This window comes from Schistocerca piceifrons, chromosome 6 (assembly GCF_021461385.2).
Source record: "Schistocerca piceifrons isolate TAMUIC-IGC-003096 chromosome 6, iqSchPice1.1, whole genome shotgun sequence".
NCBI classification, from domain to species: Eukaryota; Metazoa; Arthropoda; class Insecta; order Orthoptera; family Acrididae; genus Schistocerca; species Schistocerca piceifrons.
Genome location: NC_060143.1, coordinates 311,554,601 through 311,574,567, shown reverse-complemented (window position 1 = coordinate 311,574,567; position 19,967 = coordinate 311,554,601). Strand labels below are relative to the sequence as shown.

Here is a 19,967-nt window from a genome sequence, read left to right as displayed (position 1 = left end):
ATGTAGAACATGCTACCTCTGCATCACTTTCCCCCTACTGACATTTGTTTCATCCACATCTTGCATCCCATTTAAAGAGAACCAAACTAAAATGTGTGCACAATAATTAGGCCTACTGTCTGTAAATCACTTGATTGCTATACTTCTTACTTGCGAATGGGCAGAAATTGGAAGACTTCTGGCAGTCAGCTAGCTGGTAACAACAACAACAACAACAACAACAACAACAATAATAATAATAATAACAACACTGTGTAGGCCTTACAGCAGTTTAGTACCTATTACAAAGTTACTATTGTACTGAGCTATCAATTAGTTTGTTTATTGTTGCAAAATGAATAATGAAGCAATAACTGATCAATTTTGGGAACTATGTACAGCTTCAAGAAGGCTCTCCCATGAGATATTTAAGCATATGTGATGTATACGTCCCAAATTTTACTGTTATGGTTGCATGGAACAAAGTATTGAATATGTGTGTAGTGAATGTACTACGTGAGGAAGATGATAATCACACATTTCTTACACAAACTGTAACCTCCACTGCATTGTATTACACGCTAATGCAAGTATTAGCTGGATAATTATAATGGACATGACCAATGCAAGTATTTTTTATAAAACATAACAATTCGTAAATTTTATAATCAGCCTTATGAAATAGCGATAATACTAATGATCAATTAAAAAGTAATTTAGTTTCATAGTTGAAACACAGTTGAAACCTTTAGTTTTTACCCATCAGAAAATTACATTTCGCAGCTTATGGAGTAATTACCCTCATGCTAACTGGTGTAGTATACCACCACAAATGAATCAATTTAGTGTGTCATTGTGAGTTAGTCTGAATCAAAGTCTGTTTTTATTCACCTCAATAAGCACACGAGACAAAAAATTGGGTGCCACCATGAGGCATCATGACTAATACCACATAATATAACATGTAGCCCCGATAATGGCCTCAATTCAGCAAGAAGATAGCTCACAAGTTAGATGTACCACATCCAGCTGCAGGAAGTCGATGAAGATTTGATCCCACAGATCTACAAAAGAGCAGGAATATCGATTGCTACATTTCACCTCATGTTCTAAGCAGTGCCAAAGTTTCTGTGAGGTTAAGACCACGGATTGATGGGCCAGTCAAAGTGTGACTGGGTACTGAGTGTTTGTCAAACCATGAATGTATGAATGCAGCTCTGTGAACACTGTTGTTGCCTTGGATTGCAGCCCAAATCAAGTATTTGTGCGGTCTGCAGTTCTCAGCCGTATTTTATAATATGCATCTAGTAACTAACAGCTGAGCCCCAAAAGTCAATTAACATTAAATCTTCTAAAAGAGCATAGTTTTCGTGCTCCGTAACAGACAAAAATAATTACCGAGACAGTAATATTTTATGATCACTCAATTTTAATTGATACTGATGAATGCGATTGTGAGTAAAGTTGGCTGCTACCACAGGGACAGAGGGGTAAGTAGCACAGTTATTGCAGGTTTAAAGGATGTGAGAGGAAACACACACAGAACTCATGATGCCCATATCACTCACACAAACAGAGTTACGTGCAAACGAAAATACAAAAATTTGAAAAAATTACCTGAAAAACATGGATTTTCTAAGTGGGGTAGCACAAAAGGGACAAGTGATATCCAAGCCAAATTTCAAACACTGCATAAGTAGACCATAATATAATATGTGGCAAAATTTCAACTTATTATTGCAAGGCATTTGTGTACAATTAAAGTTGACAGAGATGCATTTGGTTACATTTCTTTTAACACGATTTAGCACGTAATAGTGATGATGCAGACAGCTTGTTTCAGATAAAGCTGCAGCAATTTTTGGGAACCATTAGGCAACAGAAAGTTAAACAATGGTAGTTTTCAGGGACAGAATGAGTCATTGTTAGGCAGGAACAACAGAGGAAACAACCAACAATTACAGGTTACTCACGTTTTTAAGATTCTAGTTCAGACTGGTCAGTACTGTTGTGGAAAGTCAGTATGGAGGCAGAAGAGTGTACTACTGGTGCTTTTGTTCAAACAAGTTACAGTATTGGTAGAGCACAAGCATCTGAATGTCATAAAACAACATATGGAACAAAATGTGGCATTCACTTTGTACTGAATGATCTGGATGAATCGGACCAAGATTTGTTGCTATGGAGATTCGGGATACACCCTGTGGGCACAAGGAGTATAGTTCCAGGAAACTTTAGTGTTTGTTATCATCGTGTGAAAGTGTTTCTGGATACGTATTCTTTCCTACAAAGAAGTTGTTTTGATCCATTTCGGATTCATAAGAAGACAGTGAAGTGTAGCTTGAGAGAAATTGATATAAAATCAGTATTGAAAGTGAATCAGAGCATGGGACTTAACATGAAACCAGGACAAAAGTTATGTCCCAAGTGTGTTACACTGCTAAAAAATGAAGAATATTCTGATAACTTACATGACAGTGACGAAGAGTATCAGCCACCTACAACCACAGCGGATGAGAAATTAAATACTTTAGTGACTGCTGTTGGTTTGTCTCCCATGAAGACACACAAAGTTGGGAAAAGAGACAGGTCCAGTTATGGTAGAAGAAAACTACAAGAAGCTCAAATGGAATTAAAACACAAAATAGCTGACACACTAATGGTGGAAGACGAAGAACTATCTGCTCCAAAGGAACAGAAATCATGCCCGAAATGCTCTGATTTGGACAAAATTGTGCATGATTTGGAAGAAAAATGTGTCATATCCACACACCAGAAAGAAATAGCTATTCTTACCCTTGCACCTTCCAGCTGGTCTACTGATTACACAACAAAGGAATTCAATGTTTCTACATACATGGTACAGCAAACTAGGAAAATAAAAGCAACCCAAGGAGTGCTTCCACAACTTCAGCAGGCTCAGGGTAAGCAATTGAGTTCAGAAATAAAGGTGCTAGTGTCGGACTTTTATGAAAATAATGACTACAGCGGAATAATGCCTGGAAAAAAAGGCTACGTAATGATGAAAATGGGAAATATACGTGTACAGATGAAAAAAGACTGTTGCTACGCAACATATCAGAACTATATGTAGAATTCAAGGAAAAGTATCCCAATACCAAAGTAAGTTTATCACCTTTTTTCAATCTTCGGCCAAAATGGGTTGTGCCTGTAAGTGCAAGGGGCTCACACAATGTTTGTGTATGTGAAACCCATCAAAACGCTAAGGTGATGTTAGTTGCTATGAAGGACACTGGTCTGGATTACAAAGGTGCAATGAAGCTGCTAGTGTGTTACATCAGTTCCTACCAGTGCATGATACACAGGTGTGAAAAGTGTACTGGTAAGGCAAATCTTGCAGAACACATGAATGACAAACTGTATGCTGAACTCCTTATGGATGACGATGAACTTGTTTCTTATAAACAATGGACACACATGGATCGCACAAGTCTTGAAACAAATAAAAGTACAGTGGAAGATTTTGTTGAAATGTGTTGTCAAAAAACGGACAAACTGACTACACACAGCTTCACTGCAACAGCACAATCGGCTTATCTCCAGTTTTGTAAGGATAATTTGAAACAAGATGAAATTATAGTAATACTAGACTTTTCTGAAAATTATGCTTTTGTAGTTCAAGATGCCATCCAAGGATATCATTGGGACAACAGTCAAGCAACTCTCCAGCCATTTGTGATTTACTATAGAGGTGGATCAGGTGATGTGTCTGTCATGAACATGTGCGTTTTTAGTGATTGTTTAATTCATGAGGCCATTGCAGTTCATACCCACATTCGCACTGTCATGGCGTATGTGAAAAACAAGCTGCCTCACATACATTTTGCGAAATACTTCAGTGATGGGGCAGCCAGTCAGTACAAAAACTGTAAAAATCTCAAAAATTTATGCCTGCATTACCACGATGTTCAGATTCACGCAGAATGGAATTTTTTCGCAACAAGTCATGGTAAAAATGTATGTGATGGTAGTGGTGCTACCATTAGGCGCATGGCATCATGAGCTAGTCTGCAGCACCCTACAGAAGGTCAAATTCTAACACCTCTTCAATTATTTACCTGGGTACAGAAAAATATCTCCGGAATACAATCATTCTATGTTTCGAAAGATGAGGTGAAACCAGTCAAAGAGTTGCTAAAAAGCAGACTAGAACACGTTAAAACTGTTGCAGGCACAAGAAGCCATTGTCACTTCTCTCCAGTGGACTCTGACGATGTGCGGATGAGCAGACTGTCCGGTTATAACTATAGGTTCATGCACAACATGTGTCTTCACAGTGCTTCTGACTCAGGATTCAGAAGCAAAAGCAGCAACATACAACCAGGTTGCTATGTTATTGCTGTTTATGATGACAAATGGTACTTTGGATGTGTTGCAGAGTGCTGTGAAGCAGAAGGTGATGCATTTGTGAACTTCGTGGCACCAGCAGGACTAGCAAGATCATTTCATTGGCCACGTTTGGAGACAGGTGTTGGATTGAACATATTGTTATGACAGTTCCAGTTCCTACCACAGTGTCAGGAACAGTACAACTTGCCACTCAATGTTCAAAGTACAGTAGCTAGAGTGTGGAAGAACTGTTTGAACACAATCAACTGGTTTTTAGCAGTTATGGTGCAGTAAACATTAATGATAGGTTGTGTTAATCTGTCTATATGTTGTTGCTTAGTGATTATTTTATGGGAGAGGGTAAGAAGAGGCAGAACAGTTTACGATATGTTTTTACAAAATTGTGTTGTGGAACAATGGCCACATCACCAAATACGTCTGTCAACTTCCATTGTACACAAATGCCTTGCAATAACATGCTGAAATTTTGAGATGTATATCATTATGGTCTACTTATGCAGTGTGTGAAATTTCGCTTGGATACCACTTGTCCCTTTTGTGTTACCACACTTCAAAAATCCATGTTTTGCAGGTAATTTTTCAAATTTTTGTATTTTTGTGTACATGTAACTCAGTTTTTGTGACTGATATGGGCATGATGAGTTATGTGTGTGTTTAGGCCACATTAAGCTTACCACAAAAAATTTATACCCTTTTTGAGTGAATTATATTTGACATAGAGGGCACCTACAATATGTGCCTTTTAACGTATTACATTTTTTTAATCACATTTTGGGATTTTTTATTTTCCCTCAGAAATATGTTGTTGGTGTTTTGATTCATGGAGTGTGTTCTCTAAATGGATGTTACTGGGTTGTAAAAATTTCACTGGACTATATGGAGTAGTTCCAAAGTTATTAAGACCTGAAGCTGGGTCTGAAGATAGATTGCCAGATGCGGGTTGCAATTTCCGTGTCACACCACCTTCTTTCACAAGACATAATTCTGGAACTAATGGCAGGAGAAACTAATACTTTGTTCATGAGTGTTCCAGACATGGTAGAATTAGGGTACTGAATTTCAGTCAAATCTGAGACTATGGGCTGGACCTCCTGGTTGAGCTGACATGGAATGACCCTCAAATACCGATAGAGATATAACAGTCTTTTTTTCAGTGTGCCTCCCTGCCAATCAAAGCCTGCTCTGTGTTAGTAGTAGCAGTCTGTCCTTTCCATATTGTTCTTATACTCTGAATTTTTCTCCAACCCTCAAATGTTATATTGGATTCCTCTTTCTGTTAGGCCCCTTCTCCTCTTCCCTCCTTCTGGTTACAATGAGAATGTGAAGTGAGTGAAAGTAAAACACAGGTCGTAGTATTAAACTAAAGAGTGAGAACTGCTTTTGGTGATTGAAGTAGTTTTCACCCCAGAGGAATGTTACAGCTGCCATTTATATTTGTTTCCCATCTAGGAGTGTAGAGCAGCATACAGTGGCATACATGGTTTTTTATGTATGTTTCAGAGTTACTAAGTGGATCTACGTACATATTTAGTGAGTTATTTAGTCACTGAATTTGTTGGAAGGTAATCAATGTGTTATTTAGTTATGGGTCATTCCATGTCAAGTGTCCCAGATTAGAAGATGATTCCTCCTCGAGCATCTCGAATTTTGATGAAATTTGTACAGGGTGTACCTGAGGGCACTGCATGAACTTATGCAAAGTTTCAGGCTCACCTGTAACTTTACTGAGGTGCTACAGCCATTTTCGTGAAGACCACTTTTACAGAGACTGAAAACTTGTGAAGAAATCGTCAACTTTGGCATTCCACTGTTCCTAATGTAAAAGACTCTTGTTTCTGGGTAACTTTGTGTGCTCTACACACAAATGTTGCAAGCAGAGTTCAGAAAGCAATGTATTTGGCACAATCTCAGTTCAAAGTGGGCAACAAATCATGTCATCAGAAATTTGCCCCATAGTTTAACGAGGTATAAGTAGTGGAGAAAGTGCACAATGGACCTGGTCTTTAGCCAAACTACTGTCTGTCTGGGTGTTTAGTATATCACAAATTTTGGCCTGGCTTGTGTGTTTAATTACTGTGCTACCATTCTGTAAATTTGCAAAAAACATGAATGTATCAAAATATACCCGTGTTCGAAGTTATATATCTCAAAATGGACACATACCACATTACAATCATTAACAGCATTCAACAGAGCACATTTCATTCTATTAGAATAACTTATTTTCATTTTGGTGTCTCTTTGGGTAAGGTGCAAAAAATTTGCCTAAACTACTGACTTTTTTGGTAATTCAGAAATTCCTTGCGTTGGTCCATGGTAGCTATGCCACTACCAATCTCAAGACTGGTGACCCCATCACCAAGGGGTCACGCCTGATAGCCATGCAAGGTCAGCCATGGGTGGGTTTCTTTACTGCAGGTTCCCAAGCCTGAAAGTGGGTGTCTAGCAAGTTCCCAAGCAGGAATGTAAATATCTAGCACGTTCCAAAGTCTGAATGTGGGTATCTAGCAGGTTCCAAAGCCTTTTTTGGGTCTCTCTGTGGTTCCCAAGCCGTAATACAGAATTCTTCAATAGTTAAATGTTTTAACTTTTTGCTGATGTTCAAAACTATTGCTTCTGGCAAACTGTATTGCCATCCCATCATTGAAGCACCTGGGACTGGTATGACTGCAATTATCTGTTGTTCTGGGATCTAGCATATGTCTCTTCTAATAGGCCAATGAAATGATTGAGGAGCTCCATGAGAATGCATGAAATTAATCAAGGCATCTTTTTCTTCACATGAAACTTCACAGATATTTCCTATCCACCATTTTCCATCATAAACGCAAGCAACATACTGGCCAGACTGTAGTTCATTAATGGTAACATGTTTAGTAGCAACTTTAGCATGTCGGTTAACATTTGCTATAAAGGACAATGTATCATTTGATACTATGTGAATCCTAAGTCGCTTTTCATCAATTGGCACAAAATGGTGATGGTCTCTTGTACCAGACACTGTACATCCATCCTCAAAACTTATCTCTTGATCAATTTTTGCATCTTCAAAAATGGCTCTGAGCACTATGGGACTTAACATCTATGGTCATCAGTCCCCTAGAACTTAGAACTACTTAAACCTAACTAACCTAAGGACATCACACAACACCTAGTCATCACGAGGCAGAGAAATTTTGCATCTTCAATAATTTCTTTTTTAATATAGATAAACTCAATGCCATGAACATTTTTTTTGCAATATTCAAACAGATCAGTTGGTGTTAAGATTTGGTTGTCAATTGGGCATTGAAGGCTCTCTCTTGCTGCTAAACGCCCCCAATTCCGTCACGTGGTGATTTCCTATGGCTTGTTCCGAAAAAATTCCATTCTGCAATAATGCCAAAATCTTTTTGATGATGGCAAAGATTTAGGAAGTTCTTAAATTTTTTGTACTGTGCTGCAGAACCGTCGCTAATGTAATGAATATGCTTAATTTCTTTAAAAATGCATTAAAGGGATTTGATCAAGTATGTTAGAAACACATGCACTGCAACTGTGTCATGTCGGAGGCAATCACTGATTATGCAGTAGCTGACACTCTTTAGGTCTTCATTACCTTTGTAGTAAATAACAAATGGATGTATTGTAGCTTGACGATTTTCTCAATGGAATCCCTGTACTGCGTCTTGGACAATAAAGGACAAATTTTCTGCGAAATCCATTAATATAATCAATTCGCCTGGTTTGAGACCTTCTTTAGTGAACTGCAAATGCTTGTTCTGATGTTTTGCAATGTAATGGTGAGTAGAAAGGACCAACAGTTTTGTAGCTAATAGTTCAATGAATTCTTCAGCTGTCATTTCTCTGGTTTCAAGCGTATCTCTATCAGTGTGAGTCCATTGTTTGAACTGAATTGTATCTTCAGGATCAACATCTGCAAAAGTGCTTTCCAAATATTCATTTAGAGCTTCTGTTCCTGGACATACTTCATAGCGATGAAGCATGCAATCCTTTGTTACCAAATTACAGACAATTTTGCTCAGTAAAATTTTGTAATCTTTTATTGGGCTATGTGCCAACATTAGTTTCACATTTTGATGTATTTTGCAGAGACAAACTGAATGTGAACCAGCTGTGCCTACAGTCACACACCACTTTGGCCTTAATTCACAAAATTTGGAAAATCCAATTTCCGGTCAATTTTTATAGCGGTACGCAACAAACATTTCTTTTAAGTTGCTTAGTAATAAGTATTTCTGTTTTTTTTAACCTTGCCTCCATCTATCTGAACAGTAATACAGTCCTTTTTTCCTGGGCAAATCCAACTAAACTCTTCATCATAAAAATGTTCTATGACTCTTGCCTTCACATCCTCAGAAAGCACTTTCCCACATTTACCTTTGGGCTGTGCCAATATTCCCTGTTCAGCTTTTAACTCTCTAGCCTTCCTTAGCATTCTTTCTGAAACACTAAATTCTTCCATTGTCTTTTTGATAGAACAGCTTTGGGGAACTAAGGTCAAAATTTGAATTTTCTCGTTATTATTTGATATATGTAATTTTTCTTTCAATTCTTGGATCAGCTCAATGTAATCTGAACAAGTCAGGCATTGCTTGCTTGTGGATGGTTGCTCCATTTCACTGGGGTCAAGTCCTCCCACTTATGCAATTTTCTTAATAATTGCACCTTCAACTTGATGTATTTTGTGCTTTGCATATCCTTTTGTATCCCTTGCACCAATTTGATGAAACTTTAATGGTGATATTCCAACAGATGTTAAGCTTGTATTCAAATTATGACCAACATTAGTCTCATCATCTTCATCTGACTGATATGTAACGTCCATTTGTGAATATTTCAGTACATCAAATTCTTTTCTACAGGAAGGGCACATTTTTTGGCCTGGTTTAATATCAGACATGGTTATCCTTTTTAGTAGGTCAGCTGTTTCTATGTTGATTGAGCACAAGCTTTTTCGTGCAGTGTGGTTTTTCTTGCCAAATGGGTTGCAGCATGATCTTTGCAAAAATTCAAATCTTTTTAGGAGTAAAGCTTCATGATGGAAGCATAGTTGAGTATTTTCAGTAGAGTGTAAACCACTCTGTCTAGTAAGTAATTCTTGTTCTTCTAAGGAAAGTTGCTTTACAACTTTCAGTCCTTTTAAGGCACTGTATGTTGTTAAATGGCATGGGGAATCAGTATTTCCAAAACTGCATACATTAACTTGATCTTGTTCTTCCATTTTAGCAACAACTTGATATGCTTCAGACACTAAAATCAAACTGTCGAGTCCTAAATAAAGAAAAGAAATAAAATTAATAAGCATTCAGCTTCTCAAAAATTATGTAGCACTCTCCAGTACAGTTAAATGGTTAAATTTAGCAATGAACCTGTCACAAACAGGTTTAAAATCACTGAATAAACAGGCAAAATGAATATTTAAACAATGAAGACATAATCAACAAAACTCTCAATTTTAGGCGACATAGATGTAAGAGAGGGCCTGATGGCCCTAATCTTGCCAGGTTAAATAAATCAATAAATAAAATAAATAAATAAATAAATTTTTGCCCCTTACCCAAAGAGACACCAAAATGAAAATAAGTTTTTCTAATAGAATGAAATGTGCTCCGCTGAATGGTGTTAATGAATGTAATGTGGTAGGTGTCCATTTTGAGATACACGACTTCGAACACGGGTATATTTTGATACATTCATGTTTTTTAGCAAATTTACAGGATGGTAGCACAGTAATTAAACACACAAGTCAGGCCAAAATTTGTGATATACTAAACACCCAGACAGACAGTACGGTAGTTTGGCAAAAGATCAGGTCCATAGCGCACTTTCTCCCCTACTTATGCCTTGCTAAACTATGGGGCAAATGTCTCGTGACGTGATTTGTTGCCCACTTTGAACTGAGATTATGCCAAATGCATTATTTCTGAACTCTATTTGCAACATTTCTGTATAGAGGACACAAAGTTAAACCACTATATCCAGAAGCAAGAGTCTAGCTCTTTTGCATCAGGAACAGTGGAATGCCAAACTTGATGATTTCTTCATAACTTTTCGGTCTCTGTAAAAGTGGTCTTAATGAAAATGGCTCTAGCACCTCAACCAAGTTAAAGGTGAGCCTGAAACTTTGCGTAAGTTCATGTAGGGCACTCAGGTACATCCTGTACAAATATCATCAAAATTGAAGACGGTCGAGCTGGGAGCCCTAGGACACTTCACGTGGAATGACCCTTATGCAAGTTGATGGATAAATCTTCCACAGCACACAAGAATGAGAGAAAATATTTGTATAGTAAAGAGTGCCCAGTCATGAAGATTAAAATTCTTCTGGATGTCATATCACATCATTGTGTAAAATATTTTAATCGTAAACTTAAAACCAACATTATGATTGTATTACAATGGGCTTGCTCAGGGCAATACTGGTTTAGGTGGAGAAAAGGTGGCTCTATGTACTGCAGACAACTGGTGTCAATATGTCATACTTTTGAAAACTTATGAGCCCTAACATATAATAGGCTAGTCGTGATGGATAGGGGAAGGTAGGAAAGAAGCTACACATGGGCTAGCCATCTTGCCTGTGACTGGCGATAGTCTGCAAATTAGCTCTTCACTTCTGGTGAATGCGTTTATCTCCTAGTGTGTGCAGAACTGCACTGACAAATCCTCTGTAACTGTTTGTTTAGAATGTCACACCCATGCCCGGTGAGGCTTCTGCCTTGTGACTCTTCGTGGCCTGTTGGACTGAGATAGCTGGCACCCAGGATTTGTAGGTGTCCTCTCTACTGATGTTGTCAGGCTGCTTAATAATTTCAATCACCTCTCAAATCTTGCACTGCCACATCCACGCCTCTTTCGCCAGCACACAGACAAGTGGAACTATTAAGCAGCCTGACAACATCACTAGAGAGAAAGGCTACAAACTTAGGGCATCCTGGGTGCCAGCTATCACACCATGAGCAGTCACGGGGAAGTAGCCTCACTGGGCACAGACATGGCAGCCTAAGCTATAGGGGAACTTTCACTGCTTTTTTTTTTTTACACACACACACACACACACACACACACACACACACACACACACACACAAAGAAAACATGCCCACCATAAGCTATGTGCTGATCAGCAGCCTGTTTCACTGACAAACTGGCTAGCCCATGAATAGCTTCTTTCCTACCCTCCCCCTTTCTGGTGTGTCTAGCCCATTATATTTTTGATTCCATAAAGTTTCAAAAATATGACATAGTATCACCAATTGTCTGTAATAAATATAGCCATCTTTGCTCCACCAACATCAGTCTTGCCCTGAGGACGGCCATTGTAACACAGTCGAAATGTTGATTTTAAGTTTACAATTAAAATATTTTATGCAATGACGTGGTATGACACCCAGAAGAATTTTAATCTTCATGACACTGGCCACAGAAACCTATGTAGTTATGTCAGTGTCCAGTCATTTTGAACATGCTTATAAACAATGTAGGAGACAATAGATTGCTACTTACCATAAAGAAGACTCTTCAAGTTGCAGGCAGGCATGATTAAAAGACACTCACAAGTAGCTTTCAGCCACAGCCTTCATCAGTAAACACACACACACACACACACACACACACACACAAAAAGCAAGCACACCTCACGCACACATGAGTGCCAACTCCAGTACCTTGGGCCGGGGAATGGTATTCTGGCCCAAGATGCTGGAGTTGGCAGTCATGTGTGTGTGAGGTGTGGTGTGCTTGCTTGTGTGTGTGTGTGTGTGTGTGTGTGTGTGTGTGTGTGTGTGTGTGTGTGTCCTCTCTTTACTGATGAAGGCTGCGGCTGAAAGCTACATGTGAGCACCTTTTAATCACGCCTGTCTGCAACTTGATGTGTCTTCTTTATGGTAAGTAGCAATGTATATTTTCCTACATTGTTGATATTCCTACCTGGAGTTTCCATTATTTGATTTAAATGTTTTTACATTGAGAAGACAAGCTGCCCTAATAAAGGAGCTGCAAAATAGGATAAACCACAAAGGAATGGGAAAAGTAAACTATTTAGTTTACTGGAATTGCAAAGAAAAAACTTAGAGGCTTTTTTCAGTTAACACAATGTTAGTGTCAGTGTGGATGCAACAGTATCAACATTATTCTAACTCAACCCTTGCTGTAAAATGGAAGAATCATTTTTGGGTAAATGTCTGAATGAAGTGTAAACATGACTTCCTAGAAATTACACAATGCGTTTTTGTCCAAATTTTCAGAGCGAAACAAAAAATGGAAAATCAGCAAACAGAGTATAAAACTAACCAGCCTGAGGCCAATGTTTGCAAAAAATATTTAATTGCTTGAAAGTAATCTATCTTAATTAATGATTTGAGGGGGAATTGAAATATTTCTTGAATAGCTTCTACTAACTGTGTAAATGAAGTGTTAAAAAGGTCATCTCTTCACAAACACTAGCTATTTTGTGCACAAGAAAAGTTACATTGATGAGATATTTAGTTGCCAGATGGGCTTCCTTCAAAGAAAGTACTAAATTTAGCACTTTTTGAGAACAGCAGACATCAGAAAGACAAATTAGGTATCAAAAAGTTTCTTTTACCATTGCAGAGGTATTTTGCACATAAAAAATAATATTGGTGTGATATTTAACTGTCAAAAATAGTTCCTACAAATAAAGTACTAGGTTAATACTATTTTGAGAACAGCAGATGCTAGTAAAGGATGTGAGACGTCAATAAGATCATGCTTTGTGAACAAAACGTGAAAATAAGGGAAAAAATGGTCAAAAATATTCTGAAATGATTTGTCTGAAAGTAAGAAGTAATAAGAAGGAAAATATATTACAGAAAGATGCTTGAAATCATAAAAGTGTGTGAGGTGTATCAATTGTTTCTCTAAATGCTTTTGGATTAAAGGAGACAAGTCACAGATGTGTTGTGTTGGAAGCATTTTGGTCAAGGCAGTGTGAAAAAGGGTTCACTGGAAGAAATCCAGAGAGAGAGAGAGAGAGAGAGAGAGAGAGAGAGAGAGAGAGAGAGAGAGAGAGATTACAAGTAGACTGCACTTAGAAGGATGAGTTCTAAGTTTTACATTTACATTTCCAGTCATATATTTACGTCATATTTTGGTATAATTAACTCTACACTGCTGTGTTTTGAAAGAAAACAATCATATGCTGTATTTCATATTCTGTTACACAATTTAGTGATTAACAAATACTAATCAGGACTCTTTCTGTCTACACATACTGTGTCACTTGATTTAAAATCCTCATTGTGAAAGAGCCGGTGTAACTACTGGAACAGCTTGTCTGGGTTTCTAGTGATGTATTTGTGTTCCTTGTGATATACACAGGGAAGAAGTGGGGGAGGGGGGGGGGGGGGGAGTGGTGGGAGCAGAGCACTTCAACAACCATTCTTCTGCTTGCCATAAGATATATAGCTGTGGTGAACTGATTTATTAACCACTATAATGAATGATAGCTGGATGTTATTTGTGTTTGTGATGTTCTATTAATTTTCTTCAATCAGTGCAAATTACGGTCTTACATTATTATTACACAATTTACTACTCTGAAAAAATTGTGACTAACCCATTTATAGTCCATCCAGTGCCACATATTTCACAATATGCAAGTACACAGACTGATTTTGAAGGATAGTGTCTATTAAGTTTAGTATAACTGGAGCCCTATTTAAAAAGAACTTTCTTTCTCACCACATTAATGCAAATGTATTTTTAGTTTCTGAATATTCTTACTATCCTACTTTATGACTATGGCTAGAGTGTCAAAAATGATTTAGGCCTACATGTGAAAAGAAAGTTTCACTTCAGGTTTTTGACAAGGACACAAACTCAATACAGAAATTAATTTTGCGAGACTGCAGAGAATGTTTATCTTTATGCTTTCCCTGTTTATAGTTTAAGATGATTGTATGCACAATATTACACTTGGAGCTGATCTTTATTATGTATCTTGAACAAACCTGACACGGCATTAAACCCTAATCTCCCTTCCTTGGAAAGCAATGAAGAGTAAATGTACTTGAGCAAATATGAAAGCACTCCCAAGAAGTCTTTCTAACAGTCAGTCAGCAACTCTTGTTACAGAAAACTTTTACTGATGATGGTTCCATTGTCTCAGCAGAATATTTCACAAAATGACAGGAAATAAATCTATGCCGAATATAGAATCAACCCTGACTAGAGTTCAAGATAGTGAGAGACCCTTCCCAGCACAAAGTATGATCTAATGAGTATCTTTATCACTTATCAATAAGTTGTCTCCATTGTAATTTGGTGCTCTTATGAACATAAAAAGATTTTTGATGCAGTAAGTGACTAATTTTTTAGGGTTTTTGTTGGAACACAAGGTAAATCACTTGCCAGAGAGCTTGTTCAAATATTGGTTTCCCTGTGGGTGGTATGGGTAACTTCAGGCCTTTTATTAGTACCTCTGTAGCATCGTCAAACTTTATACATCTTAAGAGGCTCATTAACAGCTATAGTTGGTTATTTATGTAGCTTAAAAACAGGAGCCTACATAGTTAGCAGCTAGCGTTACGGGATGTCATATTTAACTCCCCTCGCCAACTACCCCTTTATTCCACTTTAAGTTAAGTTTTACTACAGTAGAGAGCCAAATAATTGCATTTCCTGTTAAGAAGATATACCAATTCAGGATGCCAGTGAAAAGCTTTCCCAATTACATTATTTTCTTAAAAAGATCTCAGATAATGTAAATTCCCTTTCTTTTTTTTGCCCCCTCTCTCTGTTGAAACTTCATTCCAGAGTTTAAACATAAATTTAAAATTTATTTGTGTTGGTGACAAGAAGTTACTTATACATAAGTTCTGCAAATCATAATAGAACATGATTATTTACATCTCATTTGTAAGTGCAACATGTAAAGATTCGCTGTTCACAAGAGTACTGTATGTATGATACAATAGCCAAGTTTCATTAAATGGTGTCAAATAATCAGAAGTGTTCAAGTCTTACTTACGCAGTTCCTAATAGAGAAATCAATACACATTTTGGATGAATATCCAAACCAATAGTACCAATTTCCTCCAGTTGTTAAATCTGAAGATCTGTATTATCTGCAGTAACATGATTTTTATTACCTATTTTTTTCTGTTTTGGGGCAGTTACTGCACTCACAAACAAAGTTGACACTTGGAACAATGGCTGATGGGAGTGATCACAAAGGCATTTCCCATTTACCGTCGTTCCCATCAACCAACACGTCAAGTGCCAACTTTGTTTGCTTGCATATTAGTGTCATCAACAGTAAGCACTTTTGTCTTTAACCCACACAGTAATTTAGACAACATAATCTAACATTACTCATTAGAAATTATTAATTTTCCATCGACTATTTACACTCGCCAACGGGTTCTTTACTTTCACAAGATCTCTTTTTTTTTTCTCTTTTAAATGTCTGTTAACCTGTCTTATTTGTTCATGACACACATTAACTGTAGACTATATTCAGGATTTGAAATGAATAAATGAGTAATATATGACCCATTAGTATGTGTAATATTTACTGCTGGCTAGCACTGAAATTTTCACTTATTTCAGTCCATTACTTAGCATTTAAACTAGACATGACAAAACTTACAGGCAGATTAAACTGTGTGCGAGACCAGGACTCGGACACACTGGCTTTTGCATGCAAGTGCTCCACTGACTGAGCTAGTCAAGCACAACTCAGGAGCTATGTCTCCTGCTTACCTTGCAAGACTCACTCCTGGAAGATAGGATATTGCGGAGACATGGCTTAGACATGCCGATCAGTGCACACTTTGCTGCATTTGAAAACTCATTCCAGAAACAATCCCCCAGAACACAACTCTGCAATATCCTTTCTTCCAGGAATGGCAATGCCACTAGGTACTTCTGCATCTCTTGGAAGGCAAGCGAAGAAGTACTGGTGACAGAAAAATTGCGAGGGTGGATCGTGAGCTCTTGCCCAAAAAAAGGCAGAGAACCCAGTCTGGTACACAGTTTTAATCTGCCAGGAAATTCCATATCAGTCCACACTCCGCTATAAGGTGAAAATTTATTCTGGGCATGATGTTTCCCAGATGGTGGTCACTGTAGCACCAGACATCACTTATGTGGTGACCGGTAATTGTTAAGTTCAATAAAAATTTGAAATACACCTAGTAAGTAATCCAAGATTATTAGAGGATGCAAATATGTGTAAGTAAGTCTCTAAGTAACAAAACGTAAACATATTATCAAAATAAAACTACTGAGAAATAATGGCAAAGAGGGAAAAATTTATTAATGGGCTATATGCAGAATAAGTACTGATTTCATGGTAATTTCAGTGTAATGGCTTTAATTGTGATTCTGGGAGCTGATTCTGTCATAAATGGGTTTGGGTATCAGTAACTATAGCAATATTTAATTTGTTTGTTTATTTACCTGCCTAGTCATCATGTACACAGTATTACAGCCTTTATGCCATCAGACATCTTATGCATATTGTGATAATGTATTTCTAACAGCTCTCCTTTGTATTGTGAAAGTACTCTGGGCCATCAGTTGCCCCAGAATATTATTCCATATTTTAGGAGTGAATCAAAATATGCATTACAAACACTTTCCATTATCCTCAATACCTCACAACAGTTACTAAAATGAGTTGATATGAATCAAATGCCTACCTTATTTCTCATCGCTCTGGATAAGTCGAAAAATTTAGTCTCCTTGCTACGTGCCTCTATGTACCTTCAGGTGGTTATTAATTGTGATTCTTGGGTAAGCAACATTTTTATTTTGTGCGTTATGGAAACTTCTTATTTTCAATTAGCTGAGTACAGAGAGACTAGTCAAAGGTGTTAATGTGTCGGTGTGCATTGTTCTTTGTATAATTTATCATGTCAACGGTAAGAATAACTTGTTACTTAAACCTTACAATTACTGGAGGGTGGCGCAGAACTGGAAGTGGCTTTGGGCACGTTCAACAAGACACTATGATAGTTGCCACTTGAACTGTTATGAGACTTATTATAACGGCAGTAGTTACTGATTATGAAATACCTGACAAGAGCATTCAGTGTTTCATGTCTAAAAGCAGCACAGATTTGTTATCAAGAAAGTTAATCTATTGCTACAATGAAGTTTTATGATCCACTGTGTCTTTTCTTTACCTGGCAATTTTAACTGAGTGCCGACGATTTAAGTTAGGTAGTCTGTCGCCGCTTAATGCAAATAAGCACCGTGAACGTGAAGCAAACTGCAAGTTACGCCCACAACAAATGGATACCATTGTCCGAAGCCTTTGCAAAGCCACACTAATGTTATAGTTTATTCAGTGCAGCATTCCAGTGCGCGAAGAGACGCGTTAATTTGTGTTCCGTGCACCTTTACATAGCTAGTACTCTTATATTTACAAACACGATTTAGTTACCGGCGATAACGCAGTTTACGCAATAGCTTTGGATCAGAATCAGACGAAGATGTTTCACAAACAACGCTCGAGTTCAGATTTCTGTTTCCACGAAAGCGAGCTCTATGACATAAAGCATAATCTTCAGAGTGCTTAGTCCATCTGCAGTGCCACTTACGTAACATTATACAATTTGTAGGAGAAACTATGATGCCAATCTGAATGTTACATTTTATTTCAAACATTGGAAAAAAATTTCTATATCTACAAGTTGTCAATACTGATCTTTCTCATACAACTCATTGACAACCACCTTCGCTTTGGTACGTCGCTCCTCGCATATATTGCAACATTCCAGAGACTATAGACTAGTGGGTCATGAGTTCATTGGACTCTCTTCTACACAGTTGTGTCGCACCATACGTATGCTGTATGTTACACACATCTCACAGACAACAACAACCGGTGTCGGTAGAGTTGTGACAATGAATAATGCTATAGTTTGAGCTGGTTGTTTCTGCTGTGGGTTTCTGCAAGCAAGTACCAAATAACAGGGTACTGCAGAAAAAATAAGGTTTTATTACACTAATATGTAGAGTTATGCCTTTTGGTCACAGTATTGAAACAAATATTATAGTCCTATACAAGATCATACGCAGCTTCTACAATACTAGGTGAATATTGCTACAAGGAAAAATATAAAACAGAGTGCCCTGTATATCTGAACGTGCGTATTCATTTGTGTTCAGTTAAGCTTATATTAGCTCTTTTCTTCTTCACATGGATGTTCATTTCGCTGTTCTGAATTCCAAAAAAATACTCTACTTTATACACATCCATTCATTTACATCACGTGCATATGATATGAGCTTTTTTTCTATAAATGCAATGTGGTATGTAGGCCCCACATCTCAAGACAACTGCTTATAATCTACAAGATGTACCAAAATCAGTGCTACAGTACTTCTAATCCCACGTAATATTTCTCATTAATAACTTTTTGTAATATGAAAATGGACTAGAGTGTGTGTATATCTAATTAATAACACAACAATCTCCACTGTTCATGGCTTAACGTGACATAGGTTCAAGAACAATGGTTCAAATGGCTCTGAGCACTATGGGACATAACATCTGAGGTCATCAGTCCCCTAGAACTTAGAACTACTTAAAACTAACTAACCTAAGGACATCACACACATCCATGCCTGAGGCAGGATTCGAACCTGCGACCGTAGCGGTCGCGCGGTTCCCAGACTGAAGCGCCTAGAACCACTCGGCCACACCGGCCGACGGTTCAAGAACATAACTGACGTCTCATTTGGCAACTTCATCCCACTACCCCCAACCCCCAATCTCCGTGACACCTCTTTCCTTGTGCACTTTAACCCATGTTAGTTGACTTGCTGATTGTGGCATGTGCTGCATAAAACTATTGTATTTGGCCACCCCTTTCAGCTAGGCACCTCATCATGCAGTTTGCGTCGCTTGGACTTTAGACTGTCTCTTAGTCTAGCATAGAGAGGGTAAAATCATGTAGGCATTAAAATATTAACCGAAATCTATTGACATGAAGATGCTGGTAGACAATGAGAACAAATTCATCAACAAAATGAAAACTCTGTTGAGATTACTTTCATTCCATATAAGAATTTTTGAGCTGCTCATATCATTCACCCAATCTTTGTGCTATATGTTTGTGTGTGTCTAGTGTCTAATTTATAGCTGTTTATGGAAACAGAGTCAGCTCACATCTTTATTATCATTTTTTAAAGTAGATCATCTTTATAAACAGTTAACATCAACAGGAAGATAACAACAATGTGATCTACAGATTTTAAAAATAACTAACAAATATTTTACATGCAACTGATACTGAATAAAATTTATTCCCCATTAGTATTACATTCATGTAAGATATTTACAAAGCTCCTTATATGTTTCAAGTTAGAATTGTGTTATTTAGAGGTCTTTAATATACCACTATCTTAGTAAGGAACATTGCATTAACTTGAACACACTGATAATGTGCAATGTCTAACAAGAAAGGATCAAATAATGATGCATGCTGTTCTCTAAATTTAAAGATTGTATACTGTTGCATATTATTCTTAAAATGAATAAGTGAAGTTGTCCACAACCGAAATGCTGGTCTGGATCCTAAAGTGCATTACTCATGCTATGCATGGTTCTATAGGATGCAGCATGCCCTTGCATTCATCTAA

At 37.5% G+C, this 19,967-nt stretch overlaps 1 protein-coding gene across 1 annotated transcript in view; it reads right to left on the bottom strand.

The window, feature by feature from the left end:
• Positions 1-17,913, bottom strand: part of LOC124802969 (L-2-hydroxyglutarate dehydrogenase, mitochondrial) — a 100,785-nt gene extending 82,872 nt beyond the window's left edge. The window contains exon 1 of the mRNA XM_047264060.1: positions 17,504-17,913. Within this exon, the coding sequence (XP_047120016.1) occupies positions 17,504-17,622 (119 nt within the window). The 5' untranslated portion in view covers positions 17,623-17,913. The remainder of the gene's footprint in view (positions 1-17,503) is intronic.
• Positions 17,914-19,967: the final 2,054 nt, after the last annotated feature.